The following is a 24431-nucleotide window of genomic DNA, read 5'->3' on the forward strand; positions in this document are numbered from 1 at the left end:
AAGCCAGCTTTGGCTGCATAGGGTTGATTTGGGGTAGTAAATGAGAAACCCTGTCTTTAAAAAATCATTAAGAAGTTGGAGGGTGTTACTACACACCTGCAGTCGAGCATTTTGGAGAAGAAATAAGAAGATTAGTAATTAAAAACCACAGCAGGGGGCTGGAGAGATGGCTCAGCGGAAGGAGTGCTTGCTGCTCTTCCAAAGGGAAGCTTTGCCAGCACCCATGTTGGGTGGCTCTCGAACTACCTGTGCAACTCCAGTTCCAGGGGATCCAACACCTCTCTGGGCTCTGTGGACACCCTCACAAATATGTGTGTCTACACACAGAAACAAGTGCATACATATAAGTAATAAAATAAATCTTGAATTAAGTGGGAGAAGCAAAAAAGCAATGTCATAGGTCATAAGAGAAAATCATCCAGAAAGAGGGCACGCCATTGCTTACTATATTGCTGTGGAGAAGAGATGAAGCAGAGGCCAGGTACGGGACATGCCTGGAGTTCCAGTACTTGGGAGGTAGGGTCAGGAGTTCAAAGGCCAACTTTGACTACTTCAGTCTAAGGCTGGCCTGTGCTATGTAAAGGGCAGTAGAGCAAAATACTACAGTTTGGAAGTTGGGCAGATTAGTACAACAAACTCCTGCATTACCTATCTACTGCTGGAATGTGTGGGAATTTTCATGGTAAAAATATTTTAAAGGGCTTGGATGTAACTCAGTGTTGGAACATTTGCCCAACATGCCCAAAGCCATGGAGTCTATCCCCAGCAGGGAAAAACAAATAACATACTGTTAAAATCTCCAGGAAACCAAAGTCCGTGTGATTCTGCGAAAGCTGCTAGAACTCTACCTTCTTTGAATCACACTAATAATAATCTTACAAGTCTGCTCCTAGGTAGCTTCTTACTGAGAACAATTATTTATGTTATTTATTTACAAAGCAATGAGAAGGTGGTTTTAATTTCATGTGGCGTCTCTGGCCTTAAACTTTATTTGTACTCAAGGCTGGTCTTAAACCCTCCTGTTTCTGCTTCCTGAATGGTGTGTTTCTAGGCATGTGTAACCCTGCCTGGCTAGAAAAGGTTTTTTAACTTAGATGTAAGCCTAACATTAAAGCAGAGAGCCACTTAGGAAAAGGCCAGGGCATAACCTAAGATATGAGTGCAGGCTTCTCGAGAGAGAATCATGAGAATGTCTCAACAATAGCAATATATGATTCTGGTGCCTTGAAAGTTCTGTTGTTTGAAGGTTCTCTATAGGAATGGTTTAATACATGACATCGTAAGGTGCTTTCCTTCTTATGCAGAGTGAGCACAAATGGATCAGATGATCCTGAGGTTGCAGCCTCGGGGGAAAACAAGAGGGCCAATGGGAACAATTCTCCGTCCCTTTCAAATGGTGGCTTTAAGCCTTCTAGACCTCCTAGACCTTCAAGACCACCTCCACCCACCCCACGAAGACCAGGTAAACTACATTCCAGCCTACCATGCTGTTTCGTAAATATGTTTTTGCTAAGAAGGGTTGATACAGTCTCCAGATGTTGCCCATCTTAGTCTCAAATGTTTCCTTCCTCAGCCTAGGGTCAAAAGTGTGTACTACCACTACCATGCCTAGCATTTTAAAATAATGTTCTGTTTGAGAACTGATCATCAGGTAAATATAAGGGGAGTTTTTAGGTCATTGGTGTTTTATTTAAATAAAAAAAAACCCTTTTTTTTTTTCTTTTTTGAAACAGGGTATCTCTGTGTAGCCTTGGCTGTCCTGGACTCACTTTGTAGACCAGGCTGGCCTCAAACTCACAGCGATCCACCTGCCTCTGCCTCCCGAGTGCTAGGATTAAAGGCGTGCGCCACTACCGCCAGGCTTTGGTCAAGTTTTTATATGTAAAAACAAAGCAGAAGCCAGACAGGGTGGCTCATATCTGCAATCTCAGTATATAAGAGGGCAAAAGCAGGATTACTAGGTTGGAGGCTATAGAGTAAAATACTATTTAAAGATGGGTGTGGTGACACAGCCTTTAATCCCAGCATTTAGGAGGCAGAGGCAGGTGGATCAATGTGCATTCCAGGCCAGCCTGGTCTATAGAGCAAGTCCAGGTCAGGCAAGTCTATACAGAGAAACCCTGAAGAAGGAAAAAAAAAAAGGGCTGAGTGTGGTGGCGCATACCTTTAATCCCAGCACTTGGAAGGCAGAGACAGGCAGATCTCTGTGAGTTCGAGGCTAGCCTGGTAGTGCTTTATTAAGAATGAAAATAATTTTAGGTGGTGGTGGCACACACCTTTAATCCTAGCACTCAGGAGACAGAGGGAGGTGGATCTCTGAGTTTGAGGCCTACAGAGGGGGTTCCAGGACAGCCAGTGCTATACAGAGAAACCCTGTCTTGGAAAAGAGAGAGAAAAAATAACATGTATCATATAAAGTATAAACAATATAATATAGTTAGATTGTGATTAATAATTGTATAGTTAAGAATTTGGTTGTGCCGGGCATGGTGGCGCATGCCTTTAATCCCAGCACTTGGGAGGCAGAAGCAGGCATATTGCTGTGAGGTCGAGGCCAGCCTGGTCTACAAAGTGAGTTCTAGGGCTACAAGAGAAACCCTGTCTTTAAAAACCAAAATAATAATTAATAATAATGACAATAATATTTTTTGTTGCTTAGTCCATTTTATCTTTTTAAAAAGCTGATTGAGGCGGGGCTTGAGGAAGTGACTCAGCGATTTAGAGCTTTTGCAGAGGAACTCCGCTCTATTCCCAGCACCCACTTGGTGGCTCACTACCATCCTCTTTTGACCTCTGCAGGCACCAGACACACAAGTGGTGCACACAGACATACATGCAGGCTAAACACACAAAAAATAAGTGAACAAATCTGGTAAAAATAGTTTTTAAGATTACCGGTATCTGATAATTAGCTTTAAAACAAAAAATATACACTAAATGAACGTATTTCATGTAGTAACAATATGAACATTGTTTATATTAGTAGTGTTTAGACAGAATATCCATTTTCTGATTAGCCAGTAGTGACATCAGTATACTTACTATCAACATCAGAAATTAGTCTCAGATCCTTAAGAATCTAGAAAGTGGTACCCATGGTTTCCTAGTCTAAAAGTTTTACTGGGCTAGAAGTTGTAGCTCAGTAAAAAGCGTACTTGCGGGGGCCGGGCGTGGTGGCGCACGCCTTTAATCCCAGCACTCGGGAGGCAGAGGCAGGCGGATCGCTGTGAGTTCGAGGCCAGCCTGGTCTACAAAGCGAGTCCAGGACAGCCAAGACTACACAGAGAAACCCTGTCTCAAAAAACCAAAAAAAAAAAAAAAAAAAAGCGTACTTGCCATTTGCCTATTGTATACAAAGCCCTTTCACCATGAAAGTCAACTAACCAAGTGGTTTTTTTTATACAGGTATAAATTCATAATTAGATATATTGTATAGTTCAATGAGACCCATATATCCATAGCTTAGGTTTTATTTGTCATTTGCTGCCTCTGCCTCCTGAGTGCTGGGAATTCAGGCGTGCACCACCACCACCACCACCTGTCTTGTCGTCTGCTTTTTAATTCAAGACAAGCTTTCTTTGTGTATCCCTGGATGTCCTGGAATTCACTCTGTAGGTCAGGCTGGCCTTGAAGTCACAGAGATCAACCTGCCTCTGCCTCTAGATTAAAGGCATTAAAGGTGTGCACCACCACTGCCCAGCCTACTTTTTAATTCTTAAATTAAAATTCTGTGCTGGTTTTAGATTTCAAAAGCAAAGCATCTTCTGTTTTCTCCAAATCTTTTATAGCATCTGTCAATGGTTCACCATCTACCAATTCTGACAGTGATGGATCTAGTACAGGCTCTTTGCCACCAACAAATACAAATGTAAATACAAGTACATCTGAAGGAGCAACATCTGGATTAATAATCCCTCTTACTATATCTGGGGGCTCAGGCCCTAGGCCACTGAATCCTGTAAGTCAAGCTCCTCTACCGCCTGGGTAAGTATCTGTTAACATTGGTTTTCTTTAAGGCTTTGTGTGTACTTATTACTTTGAAAAAGATTGTACTGTATTCTTTCGTAATTGTAATTGATTTTGGGAGTCTGGACTCCAAGAAAGCTTACCATATTTTAGATACTACCGCTTCCTTTTGGAAAGTTGGGAAAAATTGACTTAGGTATGTTAGCACATGCCTGTAATCTCAGCATCTGGGAGTCTGAGGCAGAAGGATTGTTGTGAGTTCCAGGTCAGCTTGGGCTATACAGCAAGAGACTCTGCCCCCAAAACTTTGTGTGTGTGTGTTTTGAGGCAGAGTGTTATATAGCTCCCAATGACCTCAAACTCACTGTGTAGATGAAGACAGCCTTGAAGTACTGATCCTTCTGCCTCTACTTCCCAATTGTGGATTACAGGTGTGCACCATTACACCTGGAAAACAAAACAATTATTGAAGGACTCCCACCACCACCATAGAAAGTTAACAAAAGCCAAGTAATAAAAGTTACATGACTAAGAGTGCTGCTTCTCTGAGGTAGGGAAAAAGTGAATACTCCTTTTAAATAATTTCTCATTATAAAAACCATCATAGCAATGTAATAATTTAAACTGATACGTTAGTTCCATAATCCCATTTTAATTTGTACTTAACTTTTTTAATTGGAGTGTGTGTGTGTGTGTGTGTGTGTGTGTGTGTGTGTCTGTGTGTCTGTGTGTGTGTCTGTGTGTCTGCTTGCCTTGTCTGTATGAGATCACATATGGACAGTGCGGTAGAATAAAGAGGGACGTTGTGTACTGGGGCCCGCTTAAATCCAACATAACTCAAACACCAGGTCAATGCAGATAACAAAAATTTACTGTAATCAAGTCTCTACTGACTGATCAGAACCGCAGAACAGACTCAGGAGCTGAACTGTGACCCTGAAAGGACATTGTACAGCATAGTTAAAGGACAAAACCATAGAACGACAAGGAGCAGGGTGGGCTGTAGCAAGGTCCAATCATAATTTGACGTGAAGTTTCCATAAACCAGGACAGGACTAGGTCCCTGGGCCTGGGAACATGAGCTAATTTGACCCAGCCAGCAAGATAGAGAGTTTGCCCTTGAAGTGTCTGGACTCTGACAGCTGTCTCCTTACAAATTGTCCTTGAGATGTCTGGACTCAGACAGTGGTTTCCTTATAACAGAAGCTGCTTAGCTATGGGAAGGACCCAGCTCCCCCAGGGCCTGGGACCTTGAACTTAGTTTCTCTCTATGATAAAATGATAATGTTTAGAATAAGTTTCGCTTGCTCATTCCCATCAATTGGAATGCCTGGTACTTGAGTTATAGGCAGTACTTGGCCATCTGATACAGATTCTGGGTCCTGAGCCAGGGTCCTCTGTAAGAATAGCAAGTGTTCTTAACCACTGAGCCATTTCCTCAACTCCTGTTTTTAACATTATATACCTTGTGACATTCAAATTAAGAGCTCAGTCAGAGCTAAGGGTATAGTTTAGTGGTAGAGGACTTGTCTATTATGTGTGAAGTTCCAAGTGTTAATTCAGTACCACACACAAAACAAGGACTCATGTTCAGGGCTCAGAATGCCAGTCAGAGTTATTTGGCTGACTGTTAAATTAATAAATTCATGATGAACATCTTAGCTACTTACACAGATTATACTTGCGTTGGTAACTAGGACATTTTTCTTTTGGAGTGCTTATGTGGTATCTTAGTTACCTTTTCTCGCCGATGTGACTCATCAGAACCTGACAGAACCACTGGGGGGAGAGATTTTGACTTGGTCTGTTGTGCTTGGACCTGGTTCCGTCACTGACAGATAGAAAGCAAAGAGCTTGAGTATAAGCCAGCCCTGTTACAGCGCTCAATGACTCAACCCAGCAAGCCACTTCCTTAAGTAGAATCTGTGTCCCAAAGGTTCTACAAGCTTCCAGATAAGACCACTACCTGGAGCCAAAGTGTTAAAAAAAAAGAAAAACAAAACCCATGAGCAGGGAGGAGGTAAGGCAGTACAGTGGGTTGGGGATCGCAAGACAAGAACAGATGATATGCAAGCCGTACTACATGACAAGTTACATTAGAAGATCGTGCTTGAGAACAAATGAGCAGAGCTGGAGAGACGGCCCTTGGCGATCTCGCAGAGTACCCGGGTTCAGTTTCTAGTACCCACATGGTGGTTCACTCACCCAAAACCTCCAGGTTTCAGAGGATTCAGTGCCCTCTTCGGACTTTTGTGGGTACCAGGCATGCAGGTGGTGCACATACATACATGCAGGCAAGCACTGATACACATACAGTAAAATAAATCTAATAATAAGAATAAAAATAAAAGGTTTTAAGATCTGGAACAATGGCTCATCAGTTAAGAGCACTGGCTACTCTTTCAGAGGACCTGGTTTTGAGTCTAAGCACCAACGTGGCAGCTTACAGCTGTCTGTAACTCCACTCTCAGGAGCCTTCTGCCTTGCATGGGTACCAAACACATGGTATAAAGACATACACACAGCCAAAGCACCCATACACATACGAATAAATAAGCAATGCTATAAGAACAAGATGTGATGGTTTCCTGCAATTCTCTTCTCTTTGCCAACAAATCTGCCCAGAAGACTAGAGTACTTACAGTGGCCAGTCTGCACCTCTCTTCCTATAAAGTGCAAGAACACAGCTGATAAAGCCTTACGCTTTGATTTCTGTTTTTCTAGCATGTTGCCCTTCAGTTAGCTTAGTTGTTCAGGGTTTGGAGCATTAGTGCTTTCTTTTCCTCTCAAGTTGTGAGTACACTCTGATCAGATTGAGAAGCCGTGGTCTTCTGGCTGGACTGACTGGCTTTGAAATGCATGTTATTTCCAGAACAAACATAACAGAGAAACCTCATTCACTGTGTGCATGTGTGTGTGTCACTCCTAGGACTTTTCCTCTCTTTTTAGATGACACTTCTTGACTGTATTTTAATTCTGCTTTCTCCTGTATGGACTAACAGGCTCACTTTCCTAGTTATGTAAGATGATCATTTAAAGGAAAACGTGTAGACAGGATTAAAAAGCCAAACAAATACAAAATGTTCTTACTAGTTTTTGATTTGTATTTAAGGTGGGAGCAGAGAGTAGACCAGCATGGGCGTGTTTACTATGTAGACCATGTTGAAAAGCGGACAACATGGGATAGACCGGAACCTCTACCTCCTGGGTAAGTGTCTGAATTTAAAAACAATGTTTATCCAGAAGAACAAATTGTGTGTGTACCTCAGGTTCCCTAGAGAACCAACTCCGAGTCCGCTGAGGGGTTGTTGCTGTCGTTACTGTTTTTTGGAGATAGACTCACGGCATGTCCCACAAAAATTCTTGTCCCTCCTGCCTTAGCCTTTCAGCCTTGCAAGTTCTAAGGTTATAGACCTATCCTGCCATACCATGATGAGTGACTTTTATTTGTTTATTTTTTTTAATTTTTAAAAAAGATTTTATTTATTTATTTTATGTATGAGTGCTCTATCTGAGTGTATACCTCTGTGCCAGAGGAATACATCAGATCTCATTATAGATGGTTGTGAGCCACCATGTGGTTGCTGGGAATTGAACTCAGGACCTCTGGAAGAGCAGACAGTGTGCTCTTAACCACTGAGCCATCTCTCCAGCCTGTGACTTTTATTTTTTATCATTTCAAATTTAAAGATTCCATAGTTCTTGTTCTTTGTATTTTCCCGTCTGAGCTGTTTAGCAAGCTAAGAGCCACAAAATCTTAGTTTCTTCAAGAGTTTTAACTACCAAGCATGATATTACTTGCCTGCAGTCTCGGCATTTGGGAGGTAAAAGCTGGAGATCAGGAGATCAAGAGATCAAGGTCATCCTCAGCTATGTGTGAAGTTAGAGGGCAGCCTGTGCCCTGACACCTGTCTCAAACCCTCCATCCCATAAAAAGAATTATAGCTCCTATTATATATTAAGATAAAGTCTCTATTATCAAAATTAATATATGTTAAAATCATTGCAAATGGTTGAGAAAGTTAAGGACGTGTTGATAACATGGTATTAAACATTTAATGTGTTATATAAAATTGAAAGTTTTTTTGTTTGGTTTGGTTTGGTTTGGTTTGGTTTTTTATGACGGGGTTTCTCTGTGTAACCCTGGCTAACCTAGACTCGCCTTGTAGACCAGGCGGGCCTCGAACTCATGTGATCCTCCTGCCTCTGCCTCCCAAGTGTTGGGATTAAAGGTGTGTGCCACCACTGCCCAGCAGAAAATATTTTTTTAACTCAAAGAGAATGTGTAGCATCTACTCTGAAGCTGAAAGCAGCTCAGCGACTCAGTGTTTGTGTTCTTTTAGGGGTTGTGAGTGTTTCTGAGCATTCACAGGAGGCAGTTTACAACTGCCTATAACTTTAGCTCCAGGGCATCCATTACCTCTTCTGACCTCTGTGTTTACCAGCACACATGCACATACACACACAGAGATATAAATAAAAATCTTTAGAAAAATATTAACCTTGCTAGATATTAACTAATAATAACTAACCCTTAGAAAAATACATACCTGAGCGGTATGCTTTGACTTACTAAATTAGCAGATAATCACATTAAGTGTTAATGAGGAACTCTAGCCATAGTAATGTTGGAAATAGTGTTAATTTGTTTCCACCATGAGAATCTTTACACACACACACACACACACACACACCCTTAGTAATTCTATATAGTAGGCTTATGTTATGAAATATTTGGAAGAGAAAACTTTTTTATTTTAAAGTTATTTTATTACAAATAAATAAAAAGGTATAACTTCTTTTATATCTATAAAAAATCCTGTATACAACTGATGTCTTCTATGATGTTTGCAGGAGTTTAAAGGCCAGTGGGTTAAAAAAAATCAACTTTTTCCTTTGAGGCTTACTCTTTGAATATATATTACATTTTTTAAAACCTCACTGATACATATTACAGACTTTTAAAAGACAAAAGTTTAGAGGCATTGAAGTTCAGTTTATAAATATGAATGAATGATTGATTGCAGGTAGATCAGAAAGAGCCAAGGATGTAGCCCAGTTTTAGAGCTTGACCTCTATGTGTAAGGTCCTGGATTTGGTCCTCTGTACAAAGAGAAAAATACCTAGTAGTTTCTCAAGGCAGCAAGTCTTACATGATTTTCGCAAGCATTTCTTAAATTAGCTCTTACTCTCTGGTTTAGCTGGGAACGGCGTGTGGACAACATGGGACGTATTTATTATGTTGATCACTTCACAAGAACCACAACGTGGCAGAGGCCGACATTGGAGTCTGTCCGCAACTATGAGCAGTGGCAGCTCCAGCGAAGTCAGCTTCAGGGAGCAATGCAGCAGTTTAACCAGAGGTTTATCTATGGGGTAAGCAGCCTGTTGATTTGTTGATTATTGTAACTGATAACATCTTCAGTGATTAAAAATTGCCTGCATGTGTCATATAAAGCAGTAAAAGGAGACAGAAGGACAGCACGCCAGTTGCTGCCATAGGTAGGTGTTGATCTTGTCGTACATTCTGTCTTTTTCTTTAGTGTTAAAAATAAGAGCCATGGGGCTGGAGAGATGGCTCAGAGGTTAAGAGCACTGACTGCTCTTCCAAAGGTCATGAGTTCAATTCCCAGCTCACCACCATCTCTTCTGGCCTGCAGGCAGAATGCTGTATACATAATAAATAAATAAATCTTAAAAAAAAAAAAAAAGAAGAGCCATTTAAAACTCATGGAGAAAAGATTAATAAAAATGGCCGGGCACGGTAGTGCATGCTTGTAATCCCAGCACTCGGGGAAGCAGAGCCAGGCAGATCTCCGAAGTGAGTCAGGACAGCCAAGCACAAAGAAGCCCTGCCTTGAAAAAAACAAAGAAATGAACACCCCAAAACTAAAACCAAAGAAACAAAAAGATTAATAAAAATGAACACAAAAATTTGAAAAGAAATAAAACAATTCTAAATGTAGAGTTGCCTATATCTTACTAGAAAATTTGAAGGCTTAATTCTCAGGGAGCCTAACTTTTAAGGAGTTACAGACAATTGACAGTGGAGTGAGTCACTTGTTAACATTTACTGATAAAGCTTACTGAACATTCTTCCCCCTTCGGCATGTGCCACCACGCCCAGCTTTCTGAATACATTTTTTGGTGTGCTGCCCTACTGAAGAGCTTTTATTTCTCTTAGTAATACATTTTACATATGTTTATACTCTATAAAGCTGGATGTGATGGTGCTCATCTGTTACCCTGTACATCTGTAGCATTGGGAAGTGGAGGCTGATGGCTCACTTGAGTTCAAGAGTTCAAGGCCAGGGCTGTGCACTTGGGAGGCATTTTGTGATTTCCAGGCAGGCCAGCCTGGTCTACAAAGTGAGTCCACAACAACCAGGACAACACAGAAAAACCCTGTCTTGAAAAACTAAAACCCAAACCAAACCAAATAAAAAAAGCCCCAGAAAACAAAAAAACCAAACAAACAAAGAGTTCAAAGCCAGTCCAGACATCTTAAGAAACTGATTAAAAACAAAAAACAAACAAACAAAATTAGCTAGACATGGTGTTACATGGCTTTAATTCCAGCACTCAGGAGGCAGGGGGAGTTGGATCTCTGACTTCTAGGCTATTATGGCCTACATTGTGAGTTCCAGGTCAGGCCAGGCTCCAGGCTACTTGTGTAGTGAGACTTTGTCTGGGGTGGGGCAGGGTGGTGTCGGGGTAGACTAAAAAAATAAAAAGAAAACAAAAACCAAGTAGATTAGATACATATTTTCCTTCAGACTAAGAGTGTAAAAATAGTGATAAATAATAGAGAATATATCAGTGCTTTAGTTGCTGTGGGATCTGCTGCTGAGAATTTTACAGCCTCAAGTTATAAAGTATCAGTTCCATCTCTGAGAAAAGTAAAATAGTCCAGGCTGAAATAAATGGATTTGTTGCAGTAGAACTTAAACCAAAGAACAGCAGCTCTGCAGAGGCATGTTCTCCTCCCTTTAGAATGCACCAGAGTCAAACTTCTTTGCTTTTCTTCTCAGACATTACCCTGCCTCCATTTTCTTCTCTGCTTCTTTTTGTTTGTTTAAGGTTTTTATTTTTATTTTATGTATATGAGTGCCTGAATGTATGACTGTGCACCACATGCACGCAGTGTTCGCAGTGTCTGAAGAGGGCGTCACATCCCATGGGACTGGAATTACAGCTGGGTGTAAATCTGTCATGTGGAAGCTGGCAACAGTACCCGGGTCCTCTGCAAGAGTAGTCTGTGTTCCTAGCCGTTAGCCATCTCTCCAGCCTTCACTGCCTTTTTCTTGGATCTCATCATTAGTAACCACTTACTTGATGGGGACAAATTTACCTTTATCAGCAGTCGTATCTTCACTCCTTGGTTCTGATGGCGACACCTTTCATTCTTTTAAGTGTTTTCCCATCATTTCTTATGGAAGCATGTCACTGTATTCCCTTTCCTAGTGGCTTAAAGGGAGAATGAGGTTTTTGTTTCTTTTGTGTGTGTTGGGGGGGCGGGCTGTGGATGTATATGCGTGCACCCACACACCGGCATGAGAGAGGGAGAGAGTAGAGGGGGTGTTCATTGAGGGAGGGGATAGGTAGACTTAGGGCTTGTTGGCAGCCAACACCATATTCCTCACATGCCCTCTGGGCATGCATGTACCTGCCCACTGCTCCGCCTCCCCTTTCTTCTTGAGCTTGAGGGGTTACTTGGCCCTAGGAACTTGTCTTAGTAGTGACATGGCGCACTGCTCATAGGGCACAAAGCCACATATACCCCCAAATCATGTGCTCCCATTCTTCATCGCCTTCTGTCCTTGTTAGAGCCCACTGCCATGGGGTCGTGCAGACCCACTGTGCTGCTCTTCTCTGCTGTCCTGGCTGTCCTAGCCTTTTTACATTTTATTTTGAGACATGGTTTCACTAAATTCCTAGGCTGGCCTTCACCTTGAGATCTTCATGGCTAAGCCTTCTGAACAGTTGGAATTATAAGCCTGTGCCAGTCATATGCTTTCCTTTTCCTTCCTTCTTCCCTCCTCTTCTTCCTCCCCATCCTTCTCCTTCCTCCCTCTCCTCCTCCTCCTCCTTCTTCTTTCTCTCTTTCTCTCTCTCTGTTTCTCTGTCTGTCTCTCTGTCTCTCTGTGTGTGTGTCTGTCTGTCTCTGTCTCTCTCTCTCTCCCACCCCCTTCATCTTTTTTTCTTTTTAGGTCTGTTCTGTTTTACATTTCAGTTTCTGTCTTAAGTTATTATAAGCACTTTTTTCTAGGTGTGGCTCCTTAACTTGCCTGCTGCTTTCAACCCTAGTTCCACATGAATCTCCAATGGCTTTGTAATCAGATACATCTGTTTCCTGGTTCCAAAGTAACTTTGAGTAATTTTAAATGAACTATTTAATCTCACCAGGACTCATTTACCTTTTATGTGAAATAGATACATACTTAATTGCCTTGGGGCATTTTGTTGTCTTTCTACTCCCAGTTCTCTTGCATCTGTTTTGTGTTTCTCTTATATGTAAGATTTTTCTCAGCTTTCTTATGAATCAGGTTTTGGTTTGTAACTGTGTTGGTGAGGACGGGGTGCATATGATTCTATAATTTTTATGTTATTTGTAGAGAAAAAATTATAGCACAAGGAAAAGCTTAGTAATTTATAGGTGAGAATTTATATATTTATGTACTAAAAATATTAAATAATTATAAGTGTTAGATAATACTACATATGGTTTTCAAAGGCATTTTTTTTTTTTTAGCCAAAATAAAGTATGTTGTTACTGTATAAAGCTTTTCTAAGATGTGAATTCTGTAAGAATATGCTATATTTTATATGGCAGGGAAGGCATATTGGAATTTATACTACATTTGTTCTGAAATGATGTGTTTATGTTATGAATTATTTTTGTTAAATTATTTATTTATTTTTATTCTTTATAGAATCAAGATTTATTTGCTACATCACAAAACAAAGAATTTGATCCCCTTGGTCCTTTGCCCCCTGGATGGGGTAAGCATATCAGTTTTTTAATTTTAAAAAATCTGTTATTTAGAAAATTAGGACTAGAAGCCAGGTGCAGTGGCTCACACCTGTGGTCCCAGCACTCAGAGAGGCAGAAGCAGGAGGATTGCTGTAGTTTGAGGCCAGCCTGATCTATAAAGAGAGTCCAGGACAGCCAAGGCTACACAGAGAAACCCTGGGGGAGGGGACAGAAAGAAAAAAAAAAAATATCAGGAATTCTGGGCCAGCCTTGGCTACACACTGAGTTTAAAACCCTGAACTATACTGGAAACCCTGACTCAAACAAACAAATAAAGGCAGAGAGATAGTACAGTGCTTGCTGTACATGTGTGAGGACCTGAGTTCACTCCTCAGGGTCTCTGAGCGGGAGACACCTGAGAGGATGCCTACAGTTCTCTGGGTGATCAGGCAGCTAAATCAAGTGAGAGACTCTTGCTCAAAAAACAAGGGGGATATAGACAGTACCTGAGAAGAAACACACCTGAGGTTGTCTCTGGGCTCCATGTGCATGTGCATAACTGTGCTTACACATGCATATCATGTCCCCATCCACTTGGCATGTAAGCAACCCTGTCCACTCAACAAGAAACAGAACAAAGCAAACCACTTCTCTGAGTGAAGGTGTGTGTGTGTGTGTATGTATGTATGTATGTATGAAGGTGTATGTATGTATATATGTAATTCTTAGGTTGTACTTAGAACTTGTCATTATTATTTTGTAACAAAGAGAGGACAACTAAAAGTTGTTTCTGCCTTCACCAAAGCCTGGGAGTCTGGAGGTGAAGTCTTTTGATGGTTAGAGTAGTGGAGCAGTCAGTGTGTGGGTGATAGAAAACAAAACAGAGTGCTTTAGAACGGGGCTGTGGCGCTTTGCAGTTGAGCTTTACTGTCAGATTACATTCCTAGACATAGATTGTATGCTTTGTTGCTATAATTGTTCCATGTGTGTATAGTTGATGGGTATATATTTATACCCCACCCTCAGTTTATTTGTTTTCTAAGACTTACTTTTATTTTATGTGTATGGCTGTTTTGCCTGCATATGTGTACCATGGGCATACCTGGTGCCCACAGAAAAGGGCTTCAGATTTGGAACTGGAGTTACAGGCAGCTGTGAACCACCACATGGTTCCAGGAACTGAACTCAGTAGGCTGTGCTCTTAACCACTGAGCCATTTCTCCAGCCCTCAGCTTTCATTTATGGCAGAAGAACTTGGACTCATTTTTATGATGATGATTATTAACAGACCATTTTTACTCTTGTGAAGCAGCTATAGGAAAAATCACCTATTGGTCTCAGAAGCTTGAACTATGGGCTGTGCTCTCGTTATAGAAAAGCTTTCTTACAAGGCTGTCCTGCGTCTCTGTGAGGTTGAGCTAAGGGAGTGTCTCAGGCATAAAATTGCTTATTTAGTACTCATAGACCTTGGTTCACACCTACTTTAACACACATTTGTGAACAGTGAAATAGCTGGAAGGTGGTACAGACTGGACAATAAGAATTAAATCTTTTTAGCTTCTTAGAAACTTTTTTATTTAAATTTTTTTTCAAGTTTTATTGTTTAATTATCTATCGGTATGTGGGTCTGTATTTGGCTACGTGCACATGAGTGCAGGAACCCTCAGAGGCCAGAGGTCTCAGGTGCCCTGCACTATCTGGTGTGGGTTCTGGGAACTGACCTTGGGTTCTCTAGAAGAGCATAAGTGCTCCTAAGTGCTAAGACATCTCTTCTGGTCCAGAAATACCAGTTCATAACTTCACTTCTCAAATGTGTGAGCAGGCCAGTGAGATGGCGGAAAGGCTTATGCTCAGCGCCACCATACGCCTAGTGAGATGGCGGAAAGGCTTACGCTCAGTGCCGCCATACGCCGAGTGAGATGGCGGAAAGGCTTACGCTCAGCGCCGCCATACGCCGAGTGTGGGTGATGTTATGTAGAAACTACAAATCAGTGTAGTTAATGACTGGGCAGGGCCAGCTTATGTTTGTCTTAGTTTGAGGGGGAAAGACTAGTTTTCAACAATAACATTGTATTTTACATTTTGTTTAATAAAGAGAAGAGAACTGACAGCAACGGCAGAGTGTACTTTGTCAACCACAACACTCGGATTACGCAGTGGGAAGACCCCAGAAGTCAAGGGTAAGCACTTCAGTGTCTGTATGGCCCCTGCCTCCTGCTCCTCCTCTTCCTCTTCCTCCTTGTTTTACTTTCTGAGGCAAGCTTTCTCCATGTAGTCCAGGTTGCCCTTGAACTTACTCTGTAGCCCAGGATGTCCTCAAACGCACAAAGATCTGTTTGCCTCTACTTAAAGTGCTGGAATGAAAGGTTGTGCGTCACCATGCCTTGCTTCTGCTAATTTATAGTTCTCTGGATTGTGTCAGCAGTGTTTTAGTCTTCACATAGGTTTCTTTTATATACACATTTTTGTTCCAATTTCTTCTTTTACGCAAACATCAGTCCTATAGGATGTGACACCCCCCCCCCCCATATTTCAGTATGGATTTATCTTAGTACATCTATAGTGGTCCTGTTCCAAATAAGGCCATTTTATGGGGTGTTGGTCACTAGGACTTACAGACAGGCCTTTGGAAGGAGCATAACAGAGTGTGTGTAATATTAGAACTACTAGACGCTTCCATTCTTCAAGGAATCTGGCAAAATGTCAGTTACATATTGACCACAAGTTCGGGCATGTTTCTTACACCTTTCTCACTTCAAACATCTGCCTACAAATTTTTAAACAACTACTCTTAAGTGTAAGTGGGGCACTAATGGTAGTGTACATCTGTAATCCAAGCATTCAGGAGACTTGGAAGATTGAGTTCCAGGCTACCTTGGACTGCTTGGTGAACCGGTGTCTGAGAACAACAGAAAACACTAGAATCCCTGAGTTATATTGTCAGTAGAAGGAAGATAGACTGAAAACACTAGAATCCCTGAGTTATATTGTCAGTAGAAGGAAGATAGACTGAAAACACTAGAATTCCTGAGTTGTATTGTCAGTAGAAGGAAGATAGACTGAAAACACTAGAATCCCTGAGTTGTATTGTCAGTAGAAGGAAGATAGACTGAAAACACTACAATCCCTGAGTTATATTGTCAGTAGAAGGAAGATAGACTGAGAGAGAGTGAGGGCTCCAAATCCTGTAGCTAACGGAGAGAGGAGCATGGCCACCTGTAAATGTGGCCAGGGAGGAGCTGCGGCAATGTGCCCCATGCCCAGGGGTCAGAGCCTGCAGGCAAAGGAGGGCATTCCTGACGGGCACATCCCCACCAACACATCACTGTCGAGCAGTTGAAGACAAGACCAGCCTTTTCTAGGCATGATTAATTCCTCATGATACAAATTCATGACTCCTGTTTCAGTAGCTTACATTCAAAATACCTGTTCCTAAGTACCAGCAAATCCACCCTTTTATACTACTATTGCATTAACGTAAATATGTTTAATTTCAAAAGGAGAATATGAAGAGCTGGAGAGGAAATAACACTTTGATTCCCCAGTGACCTGCCTCTGGGCTGGACCGAAAGCTCAGTGAGGCTCACAGTGCGTGTCTGACGTGCCCAAGTCCCCGGGTCAGGGAGGGGGAATGTGCTCTTTAAAGACAGGGCTGAGCATGTCACTTTTTGTAACTTGTTGCTACTGTTGTTCCTTTTTGGATCTTGATAAAAGTTTTAGAGCTTAAATTAGAATCATTTCATGAGACATCACAAATAGCCAAGTTCTATCTAGTTCACTCATTTAAAATACTTTATTTAAAAAGAGGTACTTATGCACCTTTAGTGCATTAATCGATTGTTGGAATAGCATGGAATAATTCGTCAATATTATACACCAATTTAATTTATTCTGTTTTTAAGACAGCTGTTTATTGAGCTTATCTAGCAGCTGTAACCACAATGGAAGTGAGATATCTTTTTATATTTTTGGTAGTCTTCCCTGACATTTGTATTGAGTTATATAAATATGACCAAATATTCTTACTATTTTAATAGTTTGTAAAATGTAATTTAAGGCAATGTGTTTCTGAATATAGGACTTTATCCTTCTAAAGTACATTTGAGGAAAACAACAATTCAAACTAGTAGTGTTTCTCGATAGTAGGGACCTTAAAACCTCCAACCAAATCCCTGCTTTTCTTCCTTTGTGATGAAAACTTACATATTTCTAATGCTTCCTCATACCAAGCCCATTAGATATGAAACTTGAAGCCATAAAGGCAGGGGAGGGAGGTGAGGATGTAGCTCACTTGGTACAGTGTTGTTTGCATGGGTGAAGCCCTGGTTTTGATCTGAAGAACCTCATTGGTAGAACAAGCTTGTAAGTCCAGCACATGAGAAGTGGAGGCAGGAGGGTCAGAAGTTCAAGGGTGCTAGACTAATGGTGAGTTCAAGACCAGCACACAGTAGACACTATCTCAAAAGAAAAGAAAGAAACAAAGCAATGAACACATGGATAGAAGTTGCATTTATTTTAGCCAAACAACTGAGAAGTCTGGTTGCCTTTATGTCTAAAAAGGACAGTAAATTCTTAAGTTTACTAGAATGTATTTTAATATTTATGCAAATACATCAGTTATTTGGCTATATAACAGGTTACTTATATAAGTCACTATTGATTTGTAATCTAGTTAAGGCTCTAAATGTCATGTAGTAGTTGCAGGGCAGAACGTTTTGCCAACATACAACTTGAGGGACGATGATGACGATGATGTGCCAGCATTACAGAGGGAGTACTTGGAGAGCTCAGAATAGAAGGAACAAATTTGCAGTAGTAGAGTGATAACACCATTGGAAGACTTTCTTTATGCCAGACCGTTTTCTTACTCATTTCTCATATAGTCTTATTACATAGTGTTGTCTTGATTGTTTAATATTTGTATGTATCTTTTGAGATTGTATATATGTGCACAGTGCATCTTGATCTTACCCACCCACCCCCACCACTCCCTTCTCTAATTCTCTCCAGTGCTGTTTGTTTGTTTGTTTGTTTGTTTGTTTTCGAAACAGGGTTTTCTTTGCCTTAGCTGTTCTGGAACTCGCTTTGTAGATCAGGCTGACCTCGAACTCACAGCGATCCGCCTGCCTCTCTGCCTCCCGACTGCTGCGGTTACAGGCATGCGCCACCACGCCCGGGTTCTCCCCAGCGCACCTCACCTACATATTCTCTTCTTGGCTTTTTAAGTAGCCCAGTTAGTTCACTTAGTATTGCCGACATGTTGCTTCCAGTTTGGGTGGGGTGTTTTTATTTTTGTTTTTGTTTTGAGGAGGGTTTGCGTGTTTGTTTTAGACAGGATTTCAGTATGTAGACCAAGCTATCCTGTAAACTCACTGTGTAGACCAGGCTGCCCTGAAATTCAGAGATTCACCTGCCTCTGCCTCCTGAGTTTTGGAGTAAAAGGCATGTGTCATCTCACCTGGCTGTTTTACGGTTAAAGAAGCTGAAGTTTTAAAGAAGGTTGCCCAGAGTTCTCAAGGTATAAATATACACGTTAAGGAAGTCAATATGAATATTTCATAAAGAACTTTTAAGTTACCTTAACAGACAAAACATACTTGTCCATAGGGAAAGATGTCATTCAGAACTGTGACAGATGTAATTTGTGTGGGACAGTGATCAGTGTCTATGTGCTGTGAAGTCTCGGGGTTCCTGGGAAGGAGTCTAAAGAGAAATGGAATTGATGGAGAGATCTGTTTTAAGAAGGGCTCTGAGCCGGGCGTGGTGGTGCACGCCTTTAATCCCAGCACTCGGGAGGCAGAGGCAGGCGGGTCGCTGTGAGTTCGAGGCCAGCCTGGTCTACAAAGTGAGTCCAGGATGGCCAAGGCTACACAGAGAAACCCTGTCTCGAAAAAAAAAAAAAAAAAAGAAGAAGGGCTCTGTCCACAGGGTTCTTTGTAGGAGCAGCAGAACCACAGAGGCAGCTGTTAGGAAAGTGTAGATATGAAAGCCAGAGTAATGGTGGGAATCAGACAGAAGGGGGAGTATAAAGACCTGAAAGGCAGGCAGAATGGGCAAGCTTAGGTATCATGGCCATTTTAACTGAGTTACTAAGTAGTTCGGAAAACATAGGCCAATAATATTGTGATGATTGATTTTTAATGTTGATGGTGACTTTAATGTGCTTGTAGACTATCCAAATAGAGATCTCTATTATATACCTGAAAATACAGGACCATGTGTATTTTCTAAAAGATTTTATTCTGTTTATGGGTATTTTTTAGTTTCTGTATTTGGCAAAGAAGCAAGTCTTTAATAGCTTTTGTTTATGTTTTTCTCTGTATTTTACAGTCAATTAAATGAAAAGCCCTTACCAGAAGGCTGGGAAATGAGATTCACAGTGGATGGAATTCCTTATTTTGTGGACCACAATAGAAGAACAACTACTTATATAGATCCACGTACAGGAAAATCTGCTCTGTAAGTTTTCTAAACAATATAAATCAAAAGCACAACTAATTTATTGAATTTTCACAAAAGATTTCAGTTAGCAAAGACAAAGTTGTACTTGAGGTGGCTTATCCATAGGTCTCTACACTGAACCTTTTTTTTTTTTTTTTTTTTTGGTTGCAGGTAGGGCAGGGTGTAGCCCTGATTGGCCTAGAACTTACTCGGTAAACTAGGCTGGCCAGTAATAGAGATTTGCCTACCTCTGCTTCCAGTGTTCTGAGATTAAAGAAACACACCACTACAATCTGGCATTTGCTCATTTTTAAATTACATTATTTAGAGTTTTTTTGTTGTTGTTCGGTTTTTTTTTTTTTTTTTTATCACATTTTATGAGGGTTTTTTGTTGTTGTTTTGTTTTTGCAGGGGGACAGATTTTGTTGTTGTTGTTGCTTTTTGAAACAGAGTCTTGCTGTTGAGCCCTGGTGGCCTGGAACTCACTCTATAGACCAGGCTGGCCTTAAACTCACAGAGATTACCCAGCTCTGCTCCTGCTGGCATTAAAAAGATGTCCCATCATCGTGGGAACTTGGGAACTCAAGCAAACAAGCCTGCTCAGCTTGGGAGTTCTTCATATGCTGGCCTGAGTTCCTCAGGACAATGTGAGAAATGCATCATTGAAGATTATGCTCTCCCAAGCCTGCGTGACTGCGCCATACCTCGACTGTATGTTATGTACACTCTTGTAGATGTACCAGTACGGTGTTTCAAATCTTTAATGCCAGCACTTGGGAGGCAGAAGCAAGTAGATTTCTGTGAGTTCAAGGCCAGCCTGGTTTATATAGCTAGTTCTAGGCCAGTCAAAGCTACATAGGAAGATTCTGTCTAAAAAAAATTTTTGTGTGTCTGTGTGTGTGTATATGTATATGTGTGTGCATGTGCCAATAAAGGATGGAAGGGGGTGTCAGAGCCCTTGGAGCTGCACTTACAGACATTTGTAAAGCACCTCAGCTGTGATAGGACAGTAAGTGTTGTTAACCACTGAGCCACCATCTCTCTAGCCCTCTTTATTGCTATGTTGATACATGATTGTTACATGATTTTATATGTTGGACTATCTTTATATCCTAACAGTAAATTCCACATGATATAAAAGATTCAAACATCAATCCATTAATATTCTGCCAAAATCCTTTTGCTAATATTTTATTGACTGTTTTATACTTAAGCATGTGTGTTTATAGCAGAAACTGAGAGATCAGCACAATTGAGCACTAATGAAGATATAGAGATAATTTAGATGTGGAAATAAATTATAAGTAAATTATGTTACTACTCATTTTAGTTATAATTAGGTTTGGGTGCATACAACAGAAAGCCTTACAACAATAATAACATATTCAAATAGTATTTTCCTCTGTAATATTTAAAAATAATGTAGGCCAGATGAAGATGCATGCCTGCAATCTTAACCACATGTAACTCAAGCTCCAAGAGACTCAGTGCCCTCTTCTAGCCTTCTCTGGCACACCCTCCTTCCCCAGATAAAATTAAAACTAATGCTGTAACTCACCATAAAAACAGACTAGAGGAGAAGAATCCTATGATCAGGGCTGGAGCAGTCCCTCAGTAGTTAAGGGCACTTGCTGCTCTTGGAGAGGACTCTGGTTCAGTTTCTGGCATACACGTGATGGCTAACAACCATCTGTAAATTCAGGGTGTCCAGTGTCCTTTTCTGCCTCACTGGACAACGGTCATTCACATGGTGCACAGACATATGTACAGGCCAGGCCAAGACTCATATACATACAGATAAATGAACCTTTCAAAATATCGTATCATTCAGTAAAAGCTTTTGATGAAATACGAAGCAATTTTATGATCTACTTTCACCTGCCTTGCAAACATTCTCACTTACAAAAGCCTCAGCCAGCGTCATGTTTAATGATGAAATAATTACTCCATAAAATCAAAGATGTTTATCATCATTGCTGCCACTCAGCATTATATTGGCAACCAAGAGTAAAGAGGCACGAGACAGAGCAGAGGAGGGGGAGTAAGGCAGTCTGTCTTTCACACAGAGAAGACTCCTACATGGGAAAAGTGTAAGGAATACAGAGAAAACTACTAGAACTGGTAAATTTTCAGGATTGCAGGGTACAAAATGAGATGTAACTGTACATTGAAACACAGTTAACACGAATGCCCCAGTGATCTGGACTTGCTCCTGCTCTGCAGCCCTGGAGCATGGTTCCCACCCCCATTGTGCTTGTCATGTGGAGAGAGGCCACACTGTAAGTGGGGTACAGCAAAACTCATGACTGGTATCTTTGCTTCTTAAAACTGACTTGCTGAAAGCCTCCTACAGCACTTTAGTTAGAGCTCATTAGCCAGACCTGCAGTCACTGTGCCCTGGGGAATGTCTCTTCTTTAGTTCTTGCTGGTTGACCATGAGTCTCACTTAAGGGCAAAAGATAAAGTAGTGCCTACTGAAAAGGGTAACACTCTTATGTAGGACCTCTTTTTATCCAGCTCTGTCAGACTCACCTGCACATAATAAAAAGCACCCCCAGTATTGCTTTCAACAAGATTTTACTTATGAATAGTTCTTAGGAAACATTCAAAAAAAGAAGAGAAAAAAGTTGTGTTGGGAATATGCTCTGGTGGGTGCTATTCTTTTTGTCTGCTGGGTAGTGGGTGGCAACTAGGGTGGGAGTGAGGGTAGGGTGTCACTGCTTTTACAAACCGTCGAATACTTCTTGCTAATCTTTATTCTTCAGAGACAATGGACCCCAAATAGCCTATGTTCGGGACTTCAAGGCAAAGGTTCAGTATTTCCGGTTCTGGTGTCAGGTTAGTGTTGGCTCTTTGTCTCTGTGTCTCTTTCCGTTCTTACATTGCTTATGTTACACAGCAGTTCTGAAAATATGCATTAACAAAGGTGTGAAGCATTGGGGGCATCCATTTTCAGGAAAATGAAATAATATTTATCAATTAGGCAATTGTGTCTTCTGTTGTCCAAATGATTAAGCTAGAAATCATTTGAATAAGAAAATATTATCACTTTTTTCTTCAGTACCTATTATTTTCAGGTTTTGTTTGTTTGTTTTTGTTTTGTTGTTCTCTTTTGTTTTTGTGACAGGGTTTCTCTGTGTATCCCTGGCTGTCCTAAAACACTCTTTGTAGACCAGGCTGGCCTTGAACTTACAGCAGTCTACCTGCGTCTGCCTCCTAAGTGCTGGGATTAAAGCCTATGCCACCACACTGAGAGTAACTATTATTTTCAAGTTGCATATTGAAACAAAATGTTTTCTGATATACAAATTGCAATTGGCTGCTTTCCTGTCTAGTGGGGTGTGTGTGTGTGTGTGTGTGTGTGCGCGCGCGCGCGCGTGTGTGTGTGTTTTGTTTTTGAGACAGGACAATCTAAATAGCCCACACTCAAATCCTCCTGCCTCAGCCTCCTGAATGCTGTCATTATGGGTGTTGGTTTCATGCAGAATTCCATGTGTCTAGTGTTTGATAGAGGTGTCTTTGATAAGTACATGTATACTTACAAACATATTTTTATACTTATAATTCAATGTTTTTTTTTTTCTGATGTCTAAATAAATGACTAATGTCTTCTGTGGGGCTCTAAATAAAACAAATGCAATTATAAAAGTATGTTAAATATTTAAGTTTAAATTCTTATAATTAACTAGGAAACAATTCTGAATTAAAATTTGAAAATCAAAGACTTGAGTCATTAAATAAGCACTTTACATACAAGATCTGATTTTCTTCATATCTCAAAGAATCAGCATGCATGCTGACAGATGTGTTGGCAATCATGGGTATCAATTCATATTCAAAGTCTGTTTTTATTAACAAAGATGTAAAACTTTCCTCCTTTTTTTTGCTAGGCCATTTTAATGGTGAGAGTTGACTTAAATCATTCTTACATTTCAGCAATTGGCCATGCCACAGCATATAAAGATCACAGTGACAAGAAAAACATTGTTTGAGGATTCCTTTCAACAGGTATGGTCTCTTTTACTGGTGGTTTGATCAAAATAGTTTAGACCAGTGGGTTGAGACCCCTTTGGGGTGTTGAATGACTCTTTCACAGGGGTCACCTAAAATGATCAGAAAACACAGATGTTTAGATTATGATTCATAACAATAGCAAAAAAAAAAATTTTATGGTTGGGGTCACCATGACATGAGGAACTGTATTGAAGAGTCAGTCGCTGCATTAGGAAGGTTGAGAACCACTGATTTAGAACTTTTGAGTTTGGAATTTACATGTGTGTATGTATGTGTGTAGTTATGTCTGCCTGTGTGTGCAAGTGTGGAGGCCAGAGGTGTACTTCAGGTGCCTGGCTTCGTCGCTGTCTGCCTTGTATTTTGAGGCAGGATTCTTCACTGACCCTGGAGCTGACATTTGAGCTAGACCAGCTGCCAGCAAACCCTTAGGATCTGTCTGTCTGTCTTTGCCCCTATGGTGCTGGGTTTACAGACAGGCAGTGTCACACCAGGTTCCTATGTGAGTTGCTGGGGATTTGACCTTAGCTCTTTATGCTGGCACAGGAAGCACTTTACCCCCTGAGCCAACTCCCCAGCCCCTATTTTTGAACTTTTCAGTTTAACTTCATTACCAACTATCTTAGTGCTGTGCAGTTAGGGATATGTGAGTGCTCTGTGCAGTGTTTTCTGCTTTTCAGTGTAAGAGTGATAGTGAGTTTCAACTTCTGTGTCTAAGCTATTGTGTGTGATCTGAAATAAGAGGTATAGGGAGAAACATCATCTGTCACTAGACAAAGCTCTGGAAATAGCCATGTGAACAATGCGAAGAGTAGAGACAAAGGGGTAGATTTTTGTTTTTATGCTTTTGTATTATTTTTTTATGGTAAACATCTGTTTCTTCTAGAACTAATGATTTTAAGTTGGAAAGAAATTAGCCATTGGTAACAACATCTAAAAGATGGTAGATGAATATTCAGTAGTCAATAAAGCTTTCATTTCCCATCAGTGAATGACTTAGTTCACTATTTACCTTTATACTGTAGATATCACTATCAAG

At 40.8% G+C, this 24431-nt stretch overlaps 1 protein-coding gene across 1 annotated transcript in view; it reads left to right on the forward strand.

Moving 5' to 3' along the window:
* The window catches only part of Itch (itchy E3 ubiquitin protein ligase), an 86962-nt gene that overhangs the window by 38395 nt on the left and 24136 nt on the right, over positions 1-24431 (forward strand). Inside the window, exons 8-16 of the mRNA XM_051143571.1 lie at positions 1305-1462; positions 3789-3984; positions 7079-7174; positions 9168-9342; positions 12900-12969; positions 15036-15120; positions 19271-19399; positions 22147-22219; positions 23318-23389. Coding sequence (XP_050999528.1) covers positions 1305-1462; positions 3789-3984; positions 7079-7174; positions 9168-9342; positions 12900-12969; positions 15036-15120; positions 19271-19399; positions 22147-22219; positions 23318-23389 — 1054 coding nt within the window. The remainder of the gene's footprint in view (positions 1-1304; positions 1463-3788; positions 3985-7078; positions 7175-9167; positions 9343-12899; positions 12970-15035; positions 15121-19270; positions 19400-22146; positions 22220-23317; positions 23390-24431) is intronic.

This window comes from Acomys russatus, chromosome 4, assembly GCF_903995435.1.
Source record: "Acomys russatus chromosome 4, mAcoRus1.1, whole genome shotgun sequence".
In the NCBI taxonomy this organism is placed as follows: Eukaryota; Metazoa; Chordata; class Mammalia; order Rodentia; family Muridae; genus Acomys; species Acomys russatus.